Source organism: Gopherus flavomarginatus, chromosome 3, assembly GCF_025201925.1.
Source record: "Gopherus flavomarginatus isolate rGopFla2 chromosome 3, rGopFla2.mat.asm, whole genome shotgun sequence".
Classification (NCBI taxonomy): Eukaryota; Metazoa; Chordata; order Testudines; family Testudinidae; genus Gopherus; species Gopherus flavomarginatus.
Window position 1 is genome coordinate 28003191 of NC_066619.1, and position 26497 is coordinate 28029687.

General features: G+C 41.3%; 1 protein-coding gene across 1 annotated transcript in view; it reads left to right on the top strand.

The window, feature by feature from the left end:
• The window catches only part of EGFLAM (EGF like, fibronectin type III and laminin G domains), a 139499-nt gene that overhangs the window by 17438 nt on the left and 95564 nt on the right, over positions 1–26497 (top strand). The window contains exons 2-6 of the mRNA XM_050943772.1: positions 11152–11261; positions 16537–16620; positions 18226–18252; positions 21947–22064; positions 22574–22709. Coding sequence (XP_050799729.1) covers positions 11152–11261; positions 16537–16620; positions 18226–18252; positions 21947–22064; positions 22574–22709 — 475 coding nt within the window. The remainder of the gene's footprint in view (positions 1–11151; positions 11262–16536; positions 16621–18225; positions 18253–21946; positions 22065–22573; positions 22710–26497) is intronic.

Here is a 26497-nt window from a genome sequence, read left to right on the forward strand (position 1 = left end):
CAATATCTAAACAAATACTTTGCCTCAGTCTTTAATGAGGTTAATGCGGAGCTTAGGGATAATGGTAGGATGACAAATGGGAAGGAGGATATGAAGGTAGATATTACCACATCTGAGGTAGAAGCCAAACTCAAACAGCTTAATGGGACTAAATCGGGGGGCCCAGATAATCTTCATCCAAGAATATTAAAGGAACTGGCACATGAAATTGCAAGCCCATTAGCAAGTATTTGTAATGAATCTGTAAACTCAGGAGTTGTACCTTATGACTGGAGAATTGCTAACATAGCTCCTATTTTTAAGAAAGGAAAAAAAGGTGATTGGGTAACTACAGGCCTGTTAGTTTGACATCTGTAGTATGCAAGGTCTTGGGAAATTTTTTGAAGGAGAAAGTAGTAAAGGACATTGAGGTCAATGGTAATTGGGACAAAATACAACATGGTTTTACAAAAGGTAGATCATGCCAAACCAACTTGATCTCCTTCTTTGAGAAAGTAACAGATTTCTTAAACAAAGGAAACACAGTGGATCTAATTTACCTCATTTTCAGTAAGTCATTTGATATGGTTCCACATGGGGAATTATTAGCTAAACTGGAAAAAATGGGGATCAATATGAAAAGTGAAAGATGGATAAGGAACTGTTTAAAGGGGAGACTACAACGGGTCATAGTGAAAGGTGAAGTATCAGACTGAAGGGAGGTTACTAGTGGAGTTCCTCAGGGATCGGTTTTACGACCAATCTTATTTAATCTTTTTATTACTGATCTTGGCACAAAAAGTGGGAGTGCGCTAATAAAGTTTGCAGATGACACAGAGCTGGGAGGTCTTGTCAATACAGGGAAGGACTGGGATATCATACAGGAAGATCTGGATGACCTTGTAAACTGGCGTAATAGTAATAGGATGAAATTTAATAGTGAAAAGTGCAAGGTCATGCATTTAGGGATTAATAATAAGAATTTTTGTTATAAGCTGGGGCACATCAGTTGGATGTAACAGAGGAGGAGAAGGACCTTGGAGTATTAGTTGATCACAGGATGACTATGAGTAGCCAATGTGATATGACTGTGAAAAAAGCGATTGTAGTCTTGGAATGCATCAGGCAAAGTATTTCCTGTAGAGATAAGGAAGTGTTAGTACGGTTATGCAAGGCACTGGTGAGACCTCATCTGGAATACTGTGTGCAGTTCTGATCTCCCATGTTTAAGAGGGATGAATTCAAACTGCAACAGGTACAGAGAAGGGCTGTTAGGATGATCCGAAGAATGGAAAACCTGTCATATGAAAGGAGACTCAAAGAGCTTGGCTTGTTTATCCTAACCAAAAGAAGGCTGAGGGGAGATATGATTGCTCTCTATAAATATATCAGAGGGATAAATACCAGGGAGTGAGAGGAATTATTTAAGCTCAGTACCAGTGTGGACACAAGAACAAATGGATATAAACTGGCCATCAGGAAGTCTAGACTTGAAATTAGATGAAAGTTTCTAACCATCAGAGGAGTGAAATTCTGGAACAGTCTTCCCAGGGGAGCAGTGGGAGCAAAAGACACATCTGGCTTCAAGACTAAGCTTGATAAGTTTATGGTGGGGATGGTATGATGGGATAGCCTAATTTTAGCAACTAATTGATCTTTGACTATTAGCAGTAAATATGCCCAATGACCTGTGATGGGATGTTAGATGGGATGGGATTGGAGTTACTGCAGAGAATTCTTTCCTGGGTGTCTGGCTGGTGAGTCTTGCCCACATGCTCAGGGTTTAGCTGATTGCCATATTTGGGGTCAGGAAGGAATTTTCGTCCAAGGCAGATTGGCAGAGGTCCTGGGGTTTTTCACCTTCCTCTGCAGCATGGCATGGGTCACTTGCTGGAGGGTTCTCAGGGACGTAGCAACAAAGAACGTGGCCCCCTCCGAACATATTTCCAGGGCACCTTACAATGCAGAAACTGGAATGCTGTATTTATTTTATACAATATACAGGGTTCATATTATGCATACATAGGCCTACAGTGTACATGTATTCCATATTTACGCAAAGCACTTCTTTCGAGCCTTGTTCTCTGCAAATTGGGTAATCAGTGCGTCATAGTCCAGAGATCTGGCAATCTTGTTTTCGATTGAGATAACTGCAAGCGCAGAAAGCCTGTCATCTGTCATGGTTGAGCGCAGGATGTTCTTGATCAGTTTCATTCTGCTGAAGCTCCTTTCAGCACCAGCGACAGTAACTGGTGTGGTCAGAAGAATTCTGATGCAAATGCAAAGATTCGGATATATCTCCTGAAGGCTGTTCTTGTATATGTATGTTAAAAAATTGTTTGCCGTGACAAGTCCTCTCTCTTTCTCGATGACATAAATAAAACGATTCAGTTCCTTTATGAGTTCGTTGGCATCAATGTCTCCCATTTTTCTTTCAAAATTTTTGCTGTGATTCTCCAGTTCATTTTCTTTGTGACACTGCTTCAGGCTGTTAGCGTTGTACAGAAATCCAAACAACTTATACCACTCCACGAGTTGGTCAAATCTCGATGAAACAGAAGATATGACCTGATCAGTGAGAACAAGAAAGAACTGCTATTTGAATTTTTCTTCGGCAGAAAGACGACTCGAATCATCAGCACATTCGTAATCAAACATTCTCTTCTTATGTCGCACCCTGGTTTCTGGAAACAACTGCTCGATACCCATATGCTCTGATATTTCACGTGCATTTGTGACCACAGAGTTATATCCTGTATTTCGATAGTCTTCCAAAAACTTCATTGTAGCACCGACTTCTGCCTGCAGTACGTCAATTGACACATCTGGTGACTGAATTAACTTGCTGGTTTTGTTGACGTGAAATAGTATATCGTACCACATGTACACAGTCAGAACAAAAGGCCACGTAGTAACATAGTCTAAAAGCTCACTGGCTTCTGTTGCTGTATTGCCCTCTTTCTTTTCGAGCGCATATTCTCACAAAGATGACAAAGCATTGCACAATTCTTCAAGGTGATAATGCAATGGCTTCACAGCATCAATTCTTGACTCCCACGAGTGTCCGATAACCCTTTAACAGATATTGGCATATGTTCTTGAAGTATATCCCAACATGAAGGTGAAGAAGAAAAGATAACGTATATTCTGTTAGACCAAAAAAATCAATGGCATATTTCGATGACTTTGCCGTGTCTGAGATCACAAGATTCCAAGTGTGAGCTCCACATGGTACATACAAGGCATGGTCATTTATTTCTAGCATGCGGTCTTGAACTTCTTTATTCTTTCCTCTCATATTTGCGCCGTTATCATAAGCTTGGCCTCTCATGTCAGCAATGTCTATTCCTAAGTTGTTTGCCTTTTCAAGAAACGCTTCCAATAAGCCCTCGCCAGTTGTATCATGAACATTAAGAAAACCAACAAACGCCTCACAAATATTGACACCATCTTCACCATTGCATTCAACAAAGCGTAACACCACAGACATCTGTTCTTCATGTGACACGTCGGGAGTACAGTCCAAAATAACTGAATAATATTTTGCTTTTTTAAGCTGTGCTATGTTGGCCTCTTGAATGTTACTGGCAACAAGTTGAATCAGCTCGTTTTGGATCTGTGGACTGAGGTACTGAACATGTGTCTCTGCCTTCTTAATCCTCTGTAAAAGTTCGCTGAGGACAGTATCATACTTTGCAAGCAATTCAAACAGTCCCAAAAAGTTGCCATTCGAAGGATCGCTGAGCTTTTCATTACTTCCTCAAAATGCCAAGTTTCTTTCAGACAAGAAAATAATGACATCAACCATGCGTTTGACAACATTTCTCCAGAAATCTCTTTCTTTCTGAAAAGCCTGCAATTCGAATTGGTCAATAGATGTACGGTTTACTATGCCTGTCCGAAGGTCAAACCATTTCACCATACAGTCTTGATGACCTTTGCCTTTTTCATGCTGCTGAAGTCTTTTTGACAGTGCTTTCCAAGCAGATGTTCCACGACATAGCGGTATGTCGCCAGTGCCAAATAATTTACAACAAAAACAAAAAATGGCATCTTTCTGAACTGAGTACATTAACCATGAACGTCTTATTTTCCCGCCATTTGCCATAGTTCGATAGAAATGAGTACTTGTGAACCTCCGTCTTTCCTCGTTAAATGGAAATTCGTAACTTTCATTCTGCTGCGGTGGGCCACGTGCAACAATGTCACACACTTGCCTGTCCGATATTATAGACGGCCAATCTCCTGGATCATCAGTCAGTGGTTCAGATTCAGATACTTCTTTCTCGGCAGCAGCTGGAATATCTGTCACAGTTTGTTTGGTAGAACAACTTGCTTCACCTTCGACCTCACTTGAAGCACTTCTGGATACTTCTGGATACGATTCGTCGCTGCTAGTGCTGTCCGTTTCATGTGCCTGTACCTGTACGTTGGATTGCAGCGCAAAATACGTTGACAACTTTGGAATTTTTTCAAGTTCCTTCTCGGCATCTTTTGCTGCCTTTCATTTACTAGTTCCGCTCTTATACATTCTCTTAGACATCACAAAGCACACTTCTGCGTTGGAAACGATAAAAAAACTAAACAACTAAATTAATAACATTTATCTGCCGACCGCCATTATGAACACAAATACACATTCTTTGAATGGGTCCAACTAAAATTCGAAACTGACCGACAGACAACTGATGTAGCCAATAGCATTATGATGTATCATAATGACTTCACGGTTTTGTCAGTAAAACCGACATGTATTGTGCAATATCGTCAATAAATGTCACTTACCTAGTTATACCTTACATTTTTTTTTGCCACTTTTAGGGGCCCCCTTCCTTGCGGGGCCCCCTCTGGTCAGAGGGTACGGAGGGCGCTCGCTACGCCTCTGCGGGTTCTCTGCACCTTGAAGTCTTTAAACCACAATTTGAGGACTTCAATAGCTCCAGACAGGTTAGGGTTTGATACAGGAGTGGGTGGATGAGATTTTGTGGCCTGCATTGTGCAGGAGGTCAGACTAGATTATCGTAATGGTCCCTTCTGACCTTAAAGTCTGTGATTCTATGGTTCTATGTATAGCAGTGGCTTCACTGGTCTTGGACCGAAGTTAATGAGAGAACTTTAATCTCCAGTACATCTACTCAAGCTGCAGTCAGAGGGTAGAAGTAGCTGTAGTACCCACACACTGGAAATGCAAAGGGGTGAATTCACATTATCACAAGGGACTTCCTGAAGGAGAGGAAGCCTGGAGTTGTTCCATTTTGTTCCCCAGGTTACTTAGTACATCAGAAACATATGGCGGACAAGAACACAGGTGCAAGTTTACAAAAACGCTTCCGCTGTCTCTAACTAGTGTTAAAGCTGGTGGGACTCAAAAGGTAAAAAAGGCTTCTGTGGTTGGAATTGTTTTGTATCACCATTTTAATGTGACTTTAAACATGCTTTCTGCAAAGCAAATGGTAGTAAAATTATCTCTGGCTGAGGGAGCCATGTCTGTGCTGCAGCTCCCACTGGTCATGGTGGGAATGGTTTTCGGTAATTTTTCCCAGTGTTGTAGTTACTTTGTGTCACGGAGTTCCCAGGTGATGCTCTGGAACTGCTCCCTACAAAGCCCGTCAGGACTCTGGCGAAGTTTCCTCTCTGTGAGCAGGCTGTCTCTAGGGCAAGAAGCTCACACGGCTTCCACCTTCCTGGTCTGACCGTGGAGCATTCAGCATCCTCTGCCCCTCCATGTGCTTCCCACAGTGAGTCCGCACTGGTGAGGTCCTGGGGAAGGCAGAGGGTCCTGCACTCCCACTTCACAATCAGATGTGACTCTTAGCCAGCCAGTAAAACAGAGGTTTATTAGATGACAGGAACATGGTCTAAAACAGAGCTTGTAGATACAGAGAACAGGACCCCTCAGATGGTTCCATCCTGGGCGGGGGGAGAGCGCGGGCCAGATGCAAGCCATGCCCACGTCTGCACTCACTCCTCATCCCCAGCCAGCTCCAAACTGAAACCCCTTCCAGCCCCTCCTTTTTGACCTTTGTCTCTTTTCTGGGCCAGGAGGTCACCTGATCTCTTTGTTCACCTTTAGCCATCCCTTTGCAGGGGGGAAGGGCCCCAGTCATTTGTTGCCAGGAGACAGAGTGTCGGCCATTTATGCACACTGAAGACTTAAGAAATGCATAGGGGAAACTGAGGCACACACACAGTGTTCAGAGAAAACATTAAGAACAAGTGTAACTGTGCTCCTCATAAACAAACTTTTTCTTGGGACCAAGATTAATGCCTCTGCTTTGTGTTTCAGAAAAGCATTTTGAAGTGCACCAAACTTTCTGTGCCTGTCGTGGGTTGCAGAACCCAGTTCCAGGAGAAAAAATAATAAGAGTTCTGCTATATTTTTTCAGAACAATTTTTATTTTTTTTTGTAGCATGTAAAATATAGTCTTAGTCACTCATGTCTTACTTATAATACTGCTATCTGCTGGGCTCTGTGTGTCCTGTGGTTTTATTCAAATCTTGCTTCATAGGCTATTTTGAGGTGAATAGATGAATCATTAATCTGACCGATCTATAGAACACATGGGGATATGGGATCTGTTTCTTGTTCCCTGGCTGACACTCTATCATCTGATCTAATTTTCAAGCATCTTGAGTCATCTATCATTTTGAAGATTGTTTAACATAGATTTTAGATAAAACACCTTACTTTATGACCTGTTTATCCCAGAGCCATAGCTAGTTCCTTTACAGTATTTTTCATATGGAAGCAGTGGCAGATTAGCCACAGAGCCAATGGGGCCCCTGCCCAGGGGCCCCAGCCAATTGGGGAGCCCCTCCCAAAATGAGCAGTCCCATGGACCAACCTGCTCCACTCACCTGCCTGGTGCTTCTGCCAGGAAGTGGGGGAATCCCTCGTGTTCCGACCCTGCTGCAGGCAGGGGGGTGGGAGCCCCCACGTACTCTGATCCAAGGCCTTACAACCCCCTAATCCACCTCTGTATGGAGGAGTCCAGTCCTCTTTGGAAAAAATTTCTTCTCATGAACTGAACTTAGAGGTTAGGTGCATGTGGGTCTATTCACATCTCTTTTACTACTTTGCAGAGTAGTGAACAAATGCACTTAGGCTACTTGGGTTCAGAAGCGCCCCTCAGTTTATGTGATCAGTAGTCTTCTGCACATGCAGATCCAAGCCCAGGGAATATGGAAAGAGGAAGTACGGGACCAGTTGCATTCTTACACGTTTCTCTGAAACTGTGGAAGCCATCTCTAAGATGCAGGCTTTGTGGCTGGGACAGCAGGGAGACCTGGGGGAGTGGGTAACAGTCTACACACTACCAGGTATTCCTACTCCCTCCCTGCAAAACCTGCTTCTGTGGGAGACAGAGCAACACAAGTTAATTTTGAATGAGTCACCATTAATTTGTTCAAGTTTTCCTTCGGTGCTGCCCAGCTTGACACCCACATAAGGGCAGAATCAGCAGTCAAGGTGTGCAGGGCAGAATGATGGGGAACCTGTACTAATTAACACTGACTAAGGGCAGGTCTACACTGAAAACGCTGCAGCTGTGCCACTGTAGCGCTTCAGTGAAGACACTACTATGCTAATGGGAGAGCTTCTCCCATCCTGGTAGTTAACCCACTCCGCAAGAGGCAGTAACTATGGTGACAGGAGAAGCCCTCCTGTTGACATAGTTCTGACTACAATGGGGGTTAGGTCAGTATAACTGCATTGGTCAGGGGGTGTGGGTTTTTCACACCCCTGTGAGACGTAGTTATAATGATATATATTTATAGTGTAGACCTGGCCTCAGTCAACAGTAATTTGTCCATTTGTTCTGCAGTTTTGTTTGGGGGAGGGGAGAAGAATGCTTCTGTCAATGTAGCCACATCTACATCTGGGGTATAGGTCAGCATAGTTGCAGTACTCAGGAGTGTGGATTTTTCACATCCCTGAGTGCATTAGCTATGTCAACTTAAGTTTTAAATGTAGACCAATTCTGAGAGTGTTATTTGGCTCTCTCTGTCTTTTTCATCATCTGCAAATTGAAGTTACTAAAGTATAGGGGATCTGGATGAATAATTTGGAGTGGGTCTTTTATTAAACAGTTTTGCCTCTTTATGTTTTCATTGTGTCTGCAATGGATCGTGACTTTTTTCAAATGAATTCCAAATTATTCACCAAATAATTTCTGCAATCAATGTTATTGATCTGCAGCACATCACTAATTAAGAATTTAAAATCATCTTTCCAGGGATATTCTTCTGAGTTGCTTCAATTCTTCCCAGCAAGAGCATCCATAACAAATAAGCACAGGAGGGGCAAAAATATTAAGTGAATTGGTTTATAAATTCTAAGAAATATTAATGGCATATTTTCCCCTCATTATTTACATAGCTTTGATACTTACGTACCTCACTGGGCTATTGTGATGTTTAGTTAAAGTTCGAGAAGCCCTTTCTAAATGTAAAGGGCTACCAAAGTAGTAGTAGTATTTCCAGTAGGTTTAGTTTTTCTGAGATTCTTGCTGTTTTGTTTCCAAGGGGGGTTGTAAGGTCTTCTTGTTCTCGTATATCAATACTTTAATATGTGTCAAGCTGATGATCCTGAGTGCAGGACAGAAGAGGGAGCTGGTAAAATGGACTAGAAGGGTCAAATTTTCTGCTGCACTCAGCTACTGCTATGTTCAGCAAAAAGGGGGGCTGAACCTAGCAGCTTCCTGATTCTCCGTTTGGCCCCAGAACCATGGGCTGCTCTAAACTGCACCAGCTGGCTACATTCTCCTAGAAACCATATGCCAGCTGGGGTAGCTAGAGCTTCCACTCATCCTTTTTGGGGACTGGAGGGAGAGAGGCTTAGAAGATGGCTCCAGCAGCTGTATATCATGCTAAGGGTGTACCCAGTGAGGGAATTGCAGGAGGTTTCCACTCCCTGTGTGCTGCTTGGGCACATATTGAGTTCCCAGGAATGGGCGCGCACAAGCCCACCTGCATGTAAAGGCACCTCCCCCAGCCTCAGGGGAGGAGCCATTGAACCCAGGGCTCCAGTAAAGTCAGAGAACAACAGATGATAAAATGGGCATGGGAGTGAGGGTCACAGGGTCAAAAGCAGGGAGCACACAGGTAGTGGAATGGGGCTGAGAATCTGGCTCAAGGTTTCCATTTTCTAAATAAAGGCCTTATTGGGTAAACCTTTATTCCTTCCATTGTTTCTATGCACTTCAATGCAGTTGTTTTTGTGAGTAAGGACTACTCATGTAAGGAAAGTTTTGCAAGATTGGACCCCAAGTTTTTCACTCTAGTTTTACTTTTTCAGTGCAGTACTCTCTTACTGTATCCACGAGAGCTTCACAGAGGGATTTTAGTGCTGCCCTGGATTTCAAAATTTAGTCTCAAAAGGTTCAGAAGTACAATTCTTACAATGAGACAAAAAAACAAATTCACCAGGTGCTTTCTTAAACCTTGTCTATTTGTATTATTATGGCTGTATCTAGCTTTTATCCACCATAGCTGGTAGCAAATAAAAAAAGAAATGGACAAGACCACAAGGTAAATAGTGAAACTTACTTGATTATCATAAGTAGCAGTCTTGGCACCCCAACTACCTGTTCAATAAAAGAAAAATGTATAAAACCAAAAGCATCCTAATAGTGGAATAATGCGGAGTAAATTCTTAAAATAGCTAAATGTCAGCAGTACTCTTGTTTTAGCTTCTCTTCTAAAGTATTGTTGCTGATTAATCCTGGTGAGTATTTCTAAGGTTTTAAGTTTTATATTTTGCTTCAAATCATATAAGTTGGTGGAAATGACAAGTGTAAATCTGATTTAGGCTTGTCTCACATCTAAAAATGACCTTTAAAATAACTTGATTTCACATAGTATTTTGTTAGAACTAGTTGAAAAATCAGGTTTTCTCAGCCTTCCCTGTCATTTATGGTAGATAAGGTCACAAAAACATTACATATAATAAAACTGCTTCCATGAAGGAAATAAAAGTTACCATAGAAAATTCTTCTCACCACCAAATTTTCATCACTTTTTTGTTATGCTTGTTTATGAAGAGTCTTTACTATGTGTTTTTGGTTTCAAGAGCATTGATAGTTGTCTGGCTACTTACGGAACTTTTGTTAAAAATCTTGGGCCAGATTCCACACTCCACAGTCAAACTTCCTAATGATTTCAAGGGAAAGGTTGTCGGTAAGGCTGTGGGTTTGGGGCCCTGAGTTGTAGTGTTCTACGTTAAGGCTTCATAGACAGTGGCTAAAATTCCTTCACTTTGGGTAGTAACATTTGCTCTCACTATCTTTTCTCCAGGTAAGTGGAGCTCATTGCACATGCCTGTGCACATGCACACACACATACAAACACCCACATCTTTCATTTTGCTTCCAGAGCTTAGACATCAGACCTGTACTTTGATTACAGTTACAAGAGGGGCTCACCCAATGCTTCATGGTCCTTGCAGTTTGACTCAGGATGACAGAGTTTCTTTTCAGTGCTTATTCAATTTACTGTAGGGGTTGACTTGTGATCCTTATAATTTTACCAGATAAAGTGCCTTTGTTGTTAAAGCTAATAACCTTCCTCAGTTAATTGCAAGCTTTTTTTTGGCAAGACCATCAAAGAAATGTTGTGTACAAAAATTATGAAACACATTAAAGAATCCTTTAACCCAACTGGTGAAGAGTAATTAAGTATTTCCATAGATTTACTCTGGTTACAGAGAAGGTAAATTCTCACACATGCCCCTTTCTTCACATGGTCTGCAAGGGTTGCATGCATGTACCTAGGGGCATGGGCCCCAGGGAATTTTCCTCACATCTCTGTTTACACCACTAATGCTAAGTAAATTAATAGGTGTGCTGCAGTAGTTGCAAATACATTGAAAAGAAAAGCAAATGTACTCTGATGGATTGATAGATAGACCCAAATTAATCCTGGGTCAGATTCTGCTCCACTTGTCACGCTGAGTAACACCACATGGACAGCATGTGGAGTAAGGAGCTACTTGACATCAGTGAGAGTGGTAGAATCTTGCCCTTTAATGATTGGGTCTGTCTGATTTCTGAAGGTTTTTAAAGAATAGGGCAGCATAGTGTATTCTTCTTCAAAGATGTGCCCCTCAGCTGATTATAAACAAGGGAATTTTGTTTCCTGAAACTTCTTACACAATATCATTTTGCTTTGAGGCAGATAGGCTGGGGCCTCCTCTAGATATACTGATGGATTCACTGAACTGTACAGCTTTCAGCATACAATGGAGAATGCCAAGGCAGCATGCAAGTACCATCACAGGATACACTGTAAGTAAACCTTCATTTTTGTTAGCATAGAATCCAAATGGACCATATAGTCCCATGCATTGCTCCCAAGGAAAGTGAAAACAGTAAAAGAAAGCAAGGAGAGTACTTTGGATCCCAGACTCAGTACCATACATTAGAGTTATCTAGAAAGAGCTCTGTGAAAAAGCTGAGTTGGAACTGATAATATGGAGTCTTTAATTAACAAGCAGCTATGTTTTAGAAGGGAATTTTGTGTGGCTGCAAGAAGCACGTATTCACAATAGTTTACATTTCTCTTGTGACTTTTATCCAAGGATCTCAAAGCACTTTACAATTAATTAGGTAGGAGAACATTCCAGTAAGGTAGAGTAGGGCAGATAAATATTATGCTTTTTTTTTTTTTTTTACAGATTGGTAAGCAGAGGCACAGAAAATGAAATTTATTCTAACTTCCTCAAGCCTGAGTATTTGGCCCACAGTGTCACTCAGCACTCCACTCCCATGGATTTTACTCTAGCCTGTGAACTAGAATAGCATCCACAATCCTTCCATGCTGATTGTGCTGGACTGTGGGGCCACTAGGTTTGCATAAATGTGGATCTGATGTTTGCCCTCTGGCTATCTCCAGACTAACCTTCTTCACTAGTCCTGCATGGACTAGCGCGGAGACCAGTTCTATGGTGCATATGGGGTTCCACGGGCACTCACTACACAGAGACACAGTTGGTCAGTCTCCCATGCAGCCCCAGTGTGAGCCTTAAATACCATGAAGGACTTTGTGTAAAACCTCCACTGAAATGGTGAATTTGCTCTAGAGAATTTAAATGGCTTCACAAGTTCATGAAGTGATTCTGTGCCAAAGAAGGGACTAGATCCCAGCTATCCTGACTCCCAGTCCACTGCTCGAACAATAGACACTCTGAGTAAAATTCAGTAGAGATGTATAAAAATAAGAAAAGGTGAAAAAATGGGCATGCTCAGTCTTGAGAAAAGAAGACTGAGAGGGAACCTGATAACAGTGTAACAATAACAATATGTTAAGGGCTGTCATAAAGAGGATAATGATCAATTGTCCTCTATAGCCACTGAAGGTAGATCAAAAAATAGTGGGCTTAATCTACAGCAAGAGAGATTGAGGTTTGATATTAGGAAAAACTTTCTTACAATAAGGATAGTTAAGTAATGGTATAGGTTAACAAGGGAGGGTGGGGAATCCCCATTGGAGGTGGTTAAGAACAGGTTGGACAAACACCTTTTAGGGAGGTCTAGGTATACTTGGTCCTGACTCATAGAATCATACAATATCAGAGTTGGAAGGGACCTCAGGAGGTCATCTAGTCCAACCCCCTGCTCAAAGCAGGACCAGTTCCCAACTAAATCATCCCAGCTAGGGCTTTGTCAATCTTGACCTTAAAAACCTCTAAGGAAGTAGATTCCACCACTTCCCTAGATAACCCATTCCAGTGCTTCACCACCCTCCTAGTGAAAAAGTTTTTCCTAATATCCAACCTAAACCTCCTTCACTGGAATTTGAGACCTTTACTCCTTGTTTGGTCATCTGGTACCACTGAGAACAGTTTAGATCCATCCTCTTTGGAACCTCCTTTCAGGTAATTGAAAGCAGCTATCAAATTCCCCCTCATTCTTCTCTTCTGCAGACTAAATAATCCCAGTTCCTTCAGCCTCTCCTCGTAAGTCATGTGCTCCAGCCCCCTAATCATTTTTGTTGCCCTCCGCTGGACTCTTTCCAATTTTTCCACATCCTTCTTGTAGTGTGGGGCCCAAAATTGGGCACAATACTCCAGATGGGGCCTCACCAATGCTGAATAGAGGGAAATGATCAAGTCCCTCGATCTACTGGCAATGCTCCTACCTATACAGCCCAAAATGCCGTTAGAGTCCTGGCAACAAGGGCATACTGTTGACTCATATCCAGCTTCTTGTCCCTAGGTCCTTTTCTGCAGAACTGCTGCCTAGCCACTCGGTCCCTAGTCTGTAGCAGTGCATGGGATTCTTCCATCCTAAGTCCAGGCCTCTGCACTTGTCCTTGTTGAACCTTATCAGATTTCTTTTGGCCCAATTCTCTAATTTGTCTAGGTCCCTCTGTATCCTATCCCTACCCTCCATCATATTTACCACTCCTCCCAGTGTAGTGTCATCTTCAAACTTGCTGAGGTGCAATCCACTCCATCTTCCAGATTATTAATGAAGATATTGAACAAAACTGGCCCCAGGACTGACTCTTGGGGCACTCCACTTGATACCAGCTGCCAACTAGACATGGAGCCATTGATTACTACTCGTTGAGCCCAGTGATCTAGCCAGCTCTCTGTCCACTTCAAAGTCCATTCATCCAATCCATACTTCTTTAACTTGCTGGCAAGAATACTGTGGGACACCATATCAAAAGTTTTTCTAAAGTCAAGGAATAACACGTCCGCTGCTTTCCCCTCATCCACAGAGCCAGTTATCTCATCATAGAAGGCAATTAGGTTAGTCAGGCATGACTTGCCCTTGGTGAATCCATGCTGACTGTTCCTGATCCCTTTCCTCTCCTCTAAGTGCTCAGCAGAGAGGGTTGGACTAGATGACTTCTCAAGGTCCCTTCCAGCCCTATTGTTCTAACAGCAGTTCTCAAACTTTTTTTTTTTCACAGACCACTTAAAAATTCCTGAGGGTCTCAGTGGACCACTTAATGATCTTTCCAAATGTTGTTTTTACTGTTAGCTAACTATAGTAAAGCTCTTTGGATAAAAGCACTATATAAAGAAAACCCTTAATAATTAACTTTTTTTTGTTCTACAAATAAAAGCACACAACTCATATTTTAATATTAGTAGCCTTTACTTTCTAATGCGATGGATGTGCCCTCTGTCCCCGCTGTGGCAGCCCCTTAGCTGGGGCTGGGAAGGAAAGAGGTCTCTCCCCCACCGCAGGAGCCACAGAGCTGAGGCTAGAAAGGAGGCCTATTTCCTCTGGCAGCTGCAGCCCTAGAACAGGGGAAAGTCACCTCTTTCTCTGGCCACTGTAGCCCTGCATGTCCTAAATTCCTCCAGTCCCTCTCCTCACTACACTGCCCCTTCCCACCTACCCCCTATTCCCACCAAGGCCACCACCTCAACTTACACGTGCATCTTCTCCAGGGTCCAGGCACCTAGTTAGTGGAGCCACGCCTGTGCGGCTCCACTAATTAGCTGGGTGGCCCTTCATTCTCTCATGTGAGGCCACCCAAGCATGCACCTTAGAGGGAACTGTCTATGGACCACCTGAATGGAGCTCATGGACCACTGGTGGTCCATGGACCACTGTTTGAGAACTTCTATTCTAGGATTCTTTGCTGCTGTAAGTTGTTGATAAAAGAGGTATCAGTAGGTCTCAGAAGCAAAGCAGTGTAACTTTGCGCCAGTCTGGCATTTGGTATTAGTTGTATGCAAAATAAATGAAACTTACACTGCTTTTGTATTCTGTAGAAACCAAATTTAACCCTTAAACTGAAGTCAATGGGAGCTGTTTTTGCCAGGGGTGAACTTGGCCCTGAGAATGTCAGGGATAGTAGACAAGAGCTGGTCAAAAATGTTTTGTTTTTCCCTATGGAAAATATTGATGGTAACCCCCTCCTCAAATCTAAATGCAAATTTTCATAGAAAAAAACAGTTTTCAAGGGACATGGACAATTTCAAGAAAGATGTCCATTTAATGACAAACTCAGTTTTCCGTTGGGAAAAAAGTTATAACAGAAAATGTTTGACATTCTCTAGTTCTGATATAAGTTATGATGGTGAGGGGCTGTTTCATCTTATACCTCCATGCTACTTGTTTTTCCTGCTGTGCCCTATCTTTTCTTCCCTTTGTTGTGTAAGTTACACTTGTCTTGCACATCTGCTGAATTATTTGCATTATTATTGAATTATTTATATTATAGTAGCTCCTAAAGGTTCATAATAATACAAATCATAAGTAATAATAACAGTAATTGAGCTAGGCACTGTACTTAGTTTGGTACATCCTTGGATGTATAAACAGAGGAGAAGTGAATAGAAGTAGGGAGGTAGTTTTACCTCTACATACAGCATTGCAAGGCTGATACTATAATACCAGCATCCAGTTCTTGTGTCCACATTATACAAAGGATGTTGAAAACTTGGAGAGGGTGCAGAAAAGGGCCATGTGAAGGGAAAATACCTTGTACTAAAAAGTTCTTTAGTCTAGCAGAGAAAGGCATAACATAATTACTTGACATTGAAGCCAGGCAAATTCCAATTAGAAATAAGGCACAAATTGTTAACAGTGAAGGTAATTAAACACTGGAACAAACTACTAAAAGAAGAGCTGTGTTTTCCATCTCTCGATGTCTCCAAACTGAGATTGGATGCCTTTCTGTGCTTTAATCAAAGTAAATACACGTTATTGGGCTCAATACAGAGTGAAATTCTCTAGCCTGTGTTATATAGGAGGTCAGACTTGGATGATCTAATGATCTCTTCAGGCCTTAAAATCCAAGAATGTATGAACAGGCATAAGTCAGAGATGGTACAAGCTCTAAAGAGCTTGTAAGCTAAATAAACAGGCCAGACAAACAGTGGAAGAAAGGGGTCATCCTCATTTTATAGATGGGCAATACAGGCACAGAGAGATTAAGTGGATATCCAGTGGGTAAAAGTTACACTTCTTTGCAACTTCTACCAGTTTTATCACCAATTTACACAGTAGCCAGATCGTCAATTGACTTTAGTGGGTTTACGCCAGTTGAGAATCTTGCCCATGATGTATAACTCACAGCGCAATTTTTTGTCATTGCTGAATGAAGCCCAGAGACTTCCATGGGAATTCAAACTACTGTACTTGTTTCAGGCTGCATTTTACTGTACCAGGAAGGTCACTGAATTCCAACTAATACATGTACACTGAGGGTTTGTCTGTACTGGGATATGACATATGTTAAAACACACATATTAAAAACAAGGTTAAACAATCAGTTTAAACAAGGATTGTTGAGTCAGCTGAGTATGGCTAAGCCTAGAGTCCACTCTGATACAGTGCTAAATATGACAGTTTATTTCTAGAACTATGTGCTAAGTTGTGTTTAACATTGTATCAGCTAACACGTTATAAATTATATCATTTCAATGTGTAGACAAGCCCTGGTGAGTCTGAAGAATATGTCAATGTATGCTAACTCTTCGTGTGTTTGTGGAGGGGCAAGGGATATATAAGCAGCCACTGTCAATGATGTGATAGTAATTTACTTATTATTTCTAAAGTATGTGTATCACTGCCTTAACTATATCTCTTCAAGGTATTTTACTCAGAGGTTGAAGCTGATAAACCAGTAAAACAGCTTTCGCATGATGTCCCCCTTAGCTTGGATATGCTCAGCATGGTGAGTATCTGGTTTTATACATTGTCAGAATGATCAGAGCCTCTGGAATTTTGAGAGACTTAAGTTTGGCATTTTCTAATAATTGGTGGGACTTCTGTAGTAGGACCAAGGAATTCTGACTTCTTTGGCTGTGTGAATGACATACCGGCTTCAATTCCAAACTCACAGGGACTATTGGGTAAACAGGAAATCATAACACACTGTTGTAATCTAATCAGAAGTCTGGGATATGACTTTTGTACCTCATTCTCCTGCTAGTTTTGAATTCACAACTGTTGGGACTTGCTGTGGGTTTTAATAGCAATTACCTATGGCATCTCTTTAAATATTACTTTTGATATCAAGTTCACTTTTTCACTTGGGAAAAGTTCATTTGTGCATGCAAAAATGGAAGAGCAATCACATGCCTCAATTTGCTGTTCCATGTATTTAGGTGTCTAAACGCCCATCTGGGCAAAGCTGTGCCATCATGGTAAATGTCTGAGCAAAGAGAGTTGTTGAATTTTTGGCAAATTCCTGTGTGTACAAGTGAGACTCTGCCCACTGAAAAATTGAGATTAAAAGTTTAATTGCGAGCTTTAATAACTCCTATTAAAAAATGGCAAATTTGCAAGTTCTTGCCTCCCAGGGGATTTTCTGGGATTGGAAGTTTTTTATTCTTTCCAAAAAATCTCATCTTTTCCTCATCACCTCCCATTTTCTTTCCATTTTCCCCTATTCTCTTCTTTTCCTTACGCTCTTCATCCCTTTTCTTTTCACCTTTATATGCTTCATTCTCCTTCTCCCCATTTCCCCCTCTCCTTCTAATCAGTATCCTTCCTTCTTTCAGACCATGACCTCTTTACCCTTCCTTTCACGTGGCTGAATTAGGAATGTTCCCTAGGACTGCACCAGCTAGAAAGTGGCACTGAGATAAATTCAAATATTTGTGGGCAGAGGGGGGATTTCTTTCTCTTTTTGAAGTGCATTGTGGTGAAGTTGATGAACATTAGCAAACCTCTTCAAAAGGAAGGGATGAAGTGAAGAAGAGGGAAGAGTAGCTTCTCAGATTCCTATTGCCTTAAACTCTTTCTTGGGCTACTCCTAATTCTCATGGCTTTTTCACAGCTATATAGGATCATGGTAAAGGAAAGAGTCTCACTGTCATGATTAATTATTACTTTGTTATACACTATTTTTTGTCCCTTCTTTGTTCCTCACTTCTTTTTCCTAAAAGTACTTCAGTTGCCACCATAGGATATGACATCATAGGGTATATCTACACAGCAGCTGGGAGGTTTAATTCCCAGCTCAGGAACCTATACATGAGCTAGTGCTTGCAAGGCTCAGGCTCACCATGTAAGTACCTACCCAAGGGGTCAGATGGGATTGCATGTGGGCAGCTAGCCCAAGCTGTTACTCATGTAGTTATGGTTACACTGCTATTTTTAGGCACTAGCTCAAGCTGACCTAACACGTGTATATCTACTTGAGCTGGGAATTATGTGTCCCATCTGCTGAGTATATTGGTAATATCTTGCTTTGCTGACCCATCACTTATGATTTGCCATCAACTTTTAAGTGTGTCGTTTGTTAACAAGTCTCATTCTGCTTTTTCCCCCCCAGAGTCAACTTGATGGACAAGCGATTTTTGTAAGTACTGCACTTCCTGAAACTGTCACAGTTGTGATCCAAAATAAGACTGAACATTCAGAGCCTCCCTTTCCACTGATTCATATGCAGTTCACTAAAATGCTCCATAATCTACTAAAATAATACTACTTAGCACTTAAATGGGGCTTTTCATAGTCAAAGTGTCACAAACATTAACTAAAGCTCAGAGCAGGTAAGTAAGAAAGCATTATTATCATCTCCGTTTTAGAGATGGATAATTTTCCACACTAATCATCAAAAACACTTAAGGGTGCCTTGCTGAGGTTAGAGGAGATCGATTGTAAAAGAATGAGACCCAGGCAGTGAAGACCACAGGAGAGCTGAGCAGTCAGCCAGAGATGGAGGGCCAAGCAGTGAGACAAAAGGGAGAGGATGGAAAGGGGATGTACCCTGTGGGTAGGAGGGAAGAACAGAGCAGTAAGGAAGTGTGAAAAGAGATGGGAAGAGTAGGTCTGAGCTGAGCTAAAAAGAGGGTAGGATACAGGAATAGGGCGGCAGAGAGAGCACACAAAAAGGAGGCAGGATTGGGAGATTAAAGACAATGTTGTATAGAAAATAACCCTCCTTTATGACTTTTGCTGCTGGTGAATTATTTCCAGTCTTGTATTCAGTCCAATGGACCATTCTGCTTCCATAAACAATAACCCTAAAGGGTTTAGTTTTAGAGATGGGCTAAAAAGGAGGTGTTCATGTATGGAAGGCTTTTGGTTTGAGACTAAATCAAGACCAGGGTATAAGCTTGGAGTCAACATTGACAGATTCTTGCAAGCTGTTTATGTGAGGTTTTGGCCAGAAATGGTGGAAATCATGTGAGATCAGTAGATTTCACGAGATTTCAACTATCTGTATTAATGGAAATTTTGCTAGATCTTGGGAGAATCACTGTGGTTGGGAGACTTTTAGGATGCATCTAAACCAGAAAAGGGAAAATGAGCTCCTAGTTTTGGATCTGATTCGATAACAAAACTGTAGGATTGGGTTTGAAGTGGAAGATTTTGAAGGGGTTTCAGATTGAGGTTCCAGGATTGATCCATCTGTACATCTGATAACAATAATGACTTCAGTTGGGCCATTTCTTAGAGAATTAATGACTTGCTGGGATTCATCGGCTCCCAGCTGGTCATTAATCCCCAGGAAATGTTACTGAGCTTGGACATTCTTGCTGAAATGCTTTCTGTTATACTCATACCAAAGTCAACAGAAATCTGCAAGAACATTGTGGTCAGGTTTGCATGATTTGTCTTTTAGCCAGTGGGCCTGATTCTCCTCTAAGTTACAATGATATGATTCCATTGACTTCAATGGAGCTCCCTCCTGACCTACACTGCTGTAACTGAGAGCAGAATCAGTCCCAGTCTGTAAATATAAGCATTATCAAATTGGATAGTATGTATTATATCTGGCCATGGTATTGAATTACAACACAGAACATATAAATAACAGCAACCAGCAAACATGGAAATATAGTATAAAGGCACCTATTAAGGCTCTTATCCAATTGAGTTTAGTGGAGTTGTTCACATGCTACACATTAAGCACACATGTAAGCCTGTGGACTTGGTCCTAAAAACAGAATAGGCAGGCTTTAGAGGTGGAAGGTTTCTAGGTCAAGTGCCTGAACTTGGGGAACAATGAATACCTATGAGATTGTGTACCCTGACAGTAGAAATACATTTTGTGATAGAGTCAAAGTTAGGCCTAGGTGATTTTGCAAAGCTCATGTTTGGCCAGATCTTCAAAAGAGCTAAAAAGAGGGTAGGATACAGGAATAGGGCGGCAGAGAGAGCACACAAAAAGGAGGCAGGATTGGGAGATTAAAGACAATGTTGTATAGAAAATAACCCTCCTTTATGACTTTTGCTGCTGGTGAATTATTTCCAGTCTTGTATTCAGTCCAATGGACCATTCTGCTTCCATAAACAATAACCCTAAAGGGTTTAGTTTTAGAGATGGGCTAAAAAGGAGGTGTGAATTGGCAAAGCTCTATTGCCGTCAGCAGAGCTTCTCTCATTTATGTCAGTAAGACCCATAATGTTTTAATAAAACAGAAGGCCAAATTTTGCCCCATTGTATGCTGTTTAAACTTTGGCATACCTTGCTATAGTACCTGTAACACAGCCATTGGACTGCAATAGCGATTTCAGCCCACTATACGTCTAGTATCACAACACAGCACATCTTTTAAGATGCATTAAGAGTACAAGAAGGTGGAACTTGTCCAGATCCATGTAGATATTTAACTTGCTTTAAAAGCACTTCATATAATTGCATTGACTTTCTAACGTTAGACTAAAACCCCGACTCACAACAACCTGTGTGTGGCAGGACCTCTGTCCAATCAATTGGACTGTGCATGAGCTTATGGTGTCTACTTCTCTGGAGCTCACTGCAGATTGGGACTGGAGGTAGCAATAACAGGCAGTAGAACTATTGGACTAGTACAGTATTTACCCACAGGAATAAAGAAGGAGAGTTTATTAGAAAGACTGGCATCAGGAGGCTGGCAGATAATAAAGTATTAGGATCTTTCACTAGCTTGCTGCACCTGGAAATACTATTTCAAGTTGATCTTAGCTTTAGGAGAAAAGAGCTCTCTGAATTTTCCCATGCACTGTGAGTGATATTTTAAATATCTGGATGACTCTTTAGAAGTTCATATATGTATGTGTGTGTATGTATAGATGATGTTTCATATAATAAAATCATCCAGTTCAATTATTGCCTCATGTAAATACTTTTGTTAATCTTTGGAACTACAGCTGAGTTGTCATTTATGGTTTCCAGTGAAACAATTGGATGGACCCATATCAAAACCCATATCCAAGAGCTTCCCAACTTCTAGGATTTTTGAGATCCAAACCCTGACCAGGAACTGAATTTTGCACATGGACCCATCTTTATTAATGTTTGGCTGAGCCAAAATATGAGATCTGAATAGTTCCAGCTGACTGATAGTACATATTCTGTAATAGACCAGACAGTAAGATAAATACTTGACCGTGCTGGGATCACCATGCATCACACATAACAAATTATCACATGCAGAGCTCAGCAATGCCTTACATATGGCAGTTGACAGTTTTGCCTTTGGGTTAACCTGTCCTGTGATGGTGGCACAGAAACAAGTAAGTCCTTGGTCTTCCATAAAGGGAGGCACTCATTTCATGTCACAGTTGCTAGCTTTTAGCAGAGCAGTGTGGGAGGAAAATTTCAGGGGCATCTACTTCCATTGTTTCCTGATCTGTGTACAAGGAGAGGTCATACATTTCTTCACCATCAGAAACAGCTACAGTCCCCTGGAAACAGATGATGAACTCCAGCATTTGGCTCACGAGGGGAATGTATCTGACTTAAATGTCAGCAGCCAAAGTGTGTGATTGTGAGCTCCATAAAAACTTTCTTCAGACTTCGGAATTATGCTGAGAAATGGGTCTAGGTCAGTTCTTTAGATCCCTGTGGGGTAGAACTACAGCTTCTCAGGAAACACGTGACCTTGTTTGTGTGTTTTGTTTGTGTACTGAATTGGCATTGTTGCAATTTCCCTAGGGGCATGCATGGAAAATATCATGTAAGAGGATTCTCCCATCTGAGCAGCACAGCACACAATGTCATTTTCAGTAACATGAAACAGATCTGTTACTATTTTGTATCTTCTTTTTCTTGTCTCTGACAGGATGTTGTTATTGGCAATTTAAAGCCAGGCACTCCACACCGCGTTAGTGTAGGAGCTTATGGCTGGGCAGGAAAAGGACGGCCCAGCATGCCCAGAGACATCACAACCTTATCCCAAGGTAAAATCTGTGTAAATAGCTTTCCATTATGAAACCGCTGAGGCAGAGTTAATCCAAGACATTTCATTTTGCTGGCAGGTAAACACAGAGTGAGAACTAAAATTTCTGTTTTGCTCAAAGTCACTCGTGTCAGAGGGCAGGCTGTATTTGTAATGGCAAAATGGTCAGTAACATTATTAAAAGATTTAAAAGGATAAATGCCACCTCAGGTACCAGGTGTCTTGTGGACCCTTTATAAATGCCTGCAAGGGCATTTGAGGAAAGAAACCTCTTTCCTCTAGCATATTTCTTGCCACAGTGCAGCATGTGAATCCTAGCTAAATCTGATTTTTGTACAGTACTTAAGTTTAAATATTTTTAACACAATACTTTTACAAGTCTGATTGTTTTGTGGTAAGAAACCAAGCTGATTCTCAGTGCTGGGAGGGGTATGCGTGTGTGTTGAGTTTTGTGTCTATAAAATTTATCTGCTTTTCTAATACTGATTACATGCCATTCTTTTGGCTTAGATAAATGCATGCCCCCTGAACCACCCTATCAGCCTCAGGTCATAATAGTTTCTGATTCAGAGGTTGCGCTATCGTGGAAACCTGGAGTCAATGAAGGAAGTTCCCCAATCCAGTACTACACCTTGGAGTTTCTCAGGTAAACTGGTCTATGGAATCTGAATTTCAGTATATGTGCACTACATGTATTTCAAAATTATATTATTAGTTTCAGTGCAGATGTTCCTCATTATTTATTCGTTCATTTTATATAGTGCATTTATCACTTTCTCTCTCTCTCTTTCTCTCTCTCTCTCTGTGAAATGTACCGTAAAAATTTAAAAGAAATAATCTCAATTGATATAAAGTCAGCAATGACTCCCACCCTTCACCTTAAAAAAAAAATACCCACCCTCTGGGGAAAATCTGAGTAAACAGGGTTTGAAACATGCTCTGGAAGTCATCAAACTCATGCCCAAGGGGAGAAGAGAATTTCAGAGTCAAGGGCCTTCCCCTGAAAATGTCCTGCCCCCAGCCCTCAGAGGTAGAAATGCCCTGCCCCCAGCCCTCAGAGGTAGAAATGCTGGGACTATCAACTCAATCGTCTCAGCTGATTTCAGTTGTCATGTAAGAATATAAGAAGAGGTGGTATCTTGAGTTTGCAGGTCTCAAATCACTATGTGCTCTCTACTTTATGGATCTCATTTACTGTTACTGTCCTAGTTTTTATGGAAAGTTATTAGAAAACCTTCAAGGAGTTCTATCATGAATTATCTATAATGTGCTATATAACATAATAGAGCAGGCATGGCCAAACCGCGGCTTGCAAGCCACATGTGGCTCTTTAAGGAGTCAACTGTGGCTCGCTGAGTTCGGGGCTTCACTCCATGGAGGGCGGGGGTGTTGAGCTGGTGCTCGCTGCTCAAGCCCATGGTGGGGCTCTGAGGCTTGGGGCTTGACCCCACAGCAGGGCGAGCTGGTGCTTGCGGCTTCAGCCCTGTGGGGGGGAGCCAAGGCTCAGGGCTCCAGCCCCAGAGGGATGAGCTGGTGCTTTTGACTTCAACCCTGCAGGAGGAGGGGCACTGCTGCTTAGGGCTTCAGCCCTGCAAGTGGCACCTAAACTCCAGCTTCAGAGGCACATGCTTATTATAACAGGAAATTGTTTCACTCTAGTGCTGTGCAGACCTCCTGTGCTGTGATCTCCTTGCATGCTGCACACTACAGGCTGTGTTTACTGTTCATAAATTGCAGTTGAATAGTTATAGATTTAAGTGTTAACCCTATGTTAATTTTGTGGATGACAATGACATCATCAAACTGTAAGAAATGCAAGTATGCAGAAGAAAACTGAAGTTTTCAGCCAGAATGGGAGGAAGATTTTGCATTCACTAGTAAAAGTGGCAGACCCCTATGCCTTATCTGCAATGCATCGCTCTCTCACTACAAAGCGAGCAACTTGAAACGTCACTATGAAATGAATCACAATAACTTTTCCTCTAAATATCCTTCTGGATCAGAATTAAGGAAAAATGAACTAATCACATTAAATTTACACCTCAACAGTTAACAGAAACTACTTTCGGCATTCAGTAAGGAAGCTGACACAACGACTGAACCTAGTTTTGTTATGGCATGGAATATCACTCGTGCAAAACATCTGTGATGGAGAATTTGTTAAGAAGAATATTGCAGAAGTGGTTGCAATTTTAGATCAAAGTAACACAAAACTTCAATGACTAATACAGCAAATTACAATTTCGCGCCATGCTACAGAGAGGCAGATCTCCCAGATCTGTGCTGATGCAAGCAAGATGCAAAATTATCTAAAGAATTCTCTGGCATTCAGACTAGCTGTCGACAAATCCACAGATATTCAAGATAAACCACAACTAGAGATATTTGTTTGCTATGTTTCCACGGATGTAATTGTAAAAGAAGAAATGTTGGACTTATTAGCACTAAAACAACTTGTGGTGTTGACATAAATTTTGCACTTGATAAAGCATTGACAAATGCCGATGTTCTACTGGATAAACTTGTCAGTGTTACAACAGATGGAACACCTGGAACAGTGGAGAGAAAAAGTAGGCCTTATCAGACTTTTGAAAAGTGATCCTAAATTTCCAGAGTTTCTCCCTGCATCATCTGTCGTGAACATCTCACAGGTAGATATTTCAGGTATGAAATTGTTTACAAAAACAGTCCTGGAAATTGTCAGTTTCATCCATTCAAATGAGAAGACTCATCAACAGTTCAAAAATGTCACTGAACAGTTGGATCTTGAAGACAACCTAACGAGGTCTCTTTCAACTGTATTGTGAGGTGGTTATCAACCAACAATAACTTAAATAGGTTTGTGGAACTGATGGAGCCTATCAATGCTTTCCTTTGAAGAAAAGGAAAAGTCCTGTCCAAGCTGAAAGATGAGCAATGGATGCAGGATCTGATGTTTTTCATTGATATTATGCAGCATCTGCAAACTCTCAACTTGGCACTCCAAGGGAAGGATAAGATTATTTCTAACCTTACTCAGACAGTCTTCAGCTTCCAGAACAAGTTAAAGCTTCTGCAAAGAGACATAGCGTCAAGAGACTTCAACCACTTTCCCCATCTCAAGAGTAGGATAATCAAAGTAGAAGATCACAGAGGTAAATTACAAGGCCTGCTTAATGACTTCCAGTCCGGATTTGAAGATTTGAAGAAGCTGAGATCCTGCTTCCCTGTTTTTGTAAATCCATTCATGGTTGATGTGATCAGTGACGGCTGTCCAATTCCCAAAACTGTGGTTACAGAAACAAGTACTGTAGAAATGGAACTCTTGGAACTGCAGGTAGAGAAGGCTCTAAAGATTACGCATAAATCACAGTCTATAATTGAGTTACGGAAACAAGTGCCAGGAATGAAGTATTTTCAACTCAAAAAGACTAGTGTGTGACTCATTTCAATTTTTGGCACAACATTTTCCTGTGAATCACTGTACTCTGTGATGAAGTTTGTAAAATCGAAACACTGTGCAGTCCTTACAAATCAACATCTGACCGAGCTCCTCCATACCATCTTAACAACATATCAACCAGATTTCCAAAGACTTATGACCAGGATAGAGACCCACAAGGCCTCTAGCTCTAGCAGTAATTAGCTGTGATACAGTAAGTAGGATGCTAATATTTTAAAAAATACATGCATAAAGGTTGTTCCTGTCTTGCGGCTCTTGAACTTCTGAAGATTATCATATGAGGCTCAGAGGGTCAGTAAGTTTGGCCACCCCTGTAATAGAGCTAAATTTTGTAAAACTGGTCCCTGAGCTGCAGATATAAAAAGTATGTGAGTGGTACCTACAAACATATATGAGGCTACTTGTTTGTGTTTGCACATATTGTAAGAGCACTACATACTGCTATGTCTCTTCCTTTGGTTTGGTCCATTAAGTAAACATATGTTGATTAGTTTCACTGAAAGTTATTAGGCAACAAGACAGATTTGCCTCTAGACTGCTGTGTGCTGTGAGGTCAATACATCTTTTTTTCATGCTTCAGCTCATCAGGGAAACCACATCTAAAGATTTTTTTGTAAGAGCTTGGTTTTGTAAATTAAAAAGAAAACTGCAAAAAACCCCAAACATTGATTGTCCTACAGCGCAGTTACAGTCCAGAAAACACAGATATAATGACAAAGATTTCCCCATGCCCAAGGTCCGCTTCTGAGTTGCTGTGACACTTTGTGTTCAAATCAAAGTGCCTGATGTTTAGTGGGTTTGAAGTGACACAATGATAACTGCATTTGGAGCTAGTACACTAGAGTGAAGGATGTCTAATAGGCATTATGTAAGATTAGCCGTGCTTTAGAATTATCAGGAGATTGTTCCACTGCCTATTTTCCCAATATAATAGTGATCTGAATCTTTCCCTCTCCCTCCCCTTCTTTGAATTCAGCATGAAATGTTAGAAA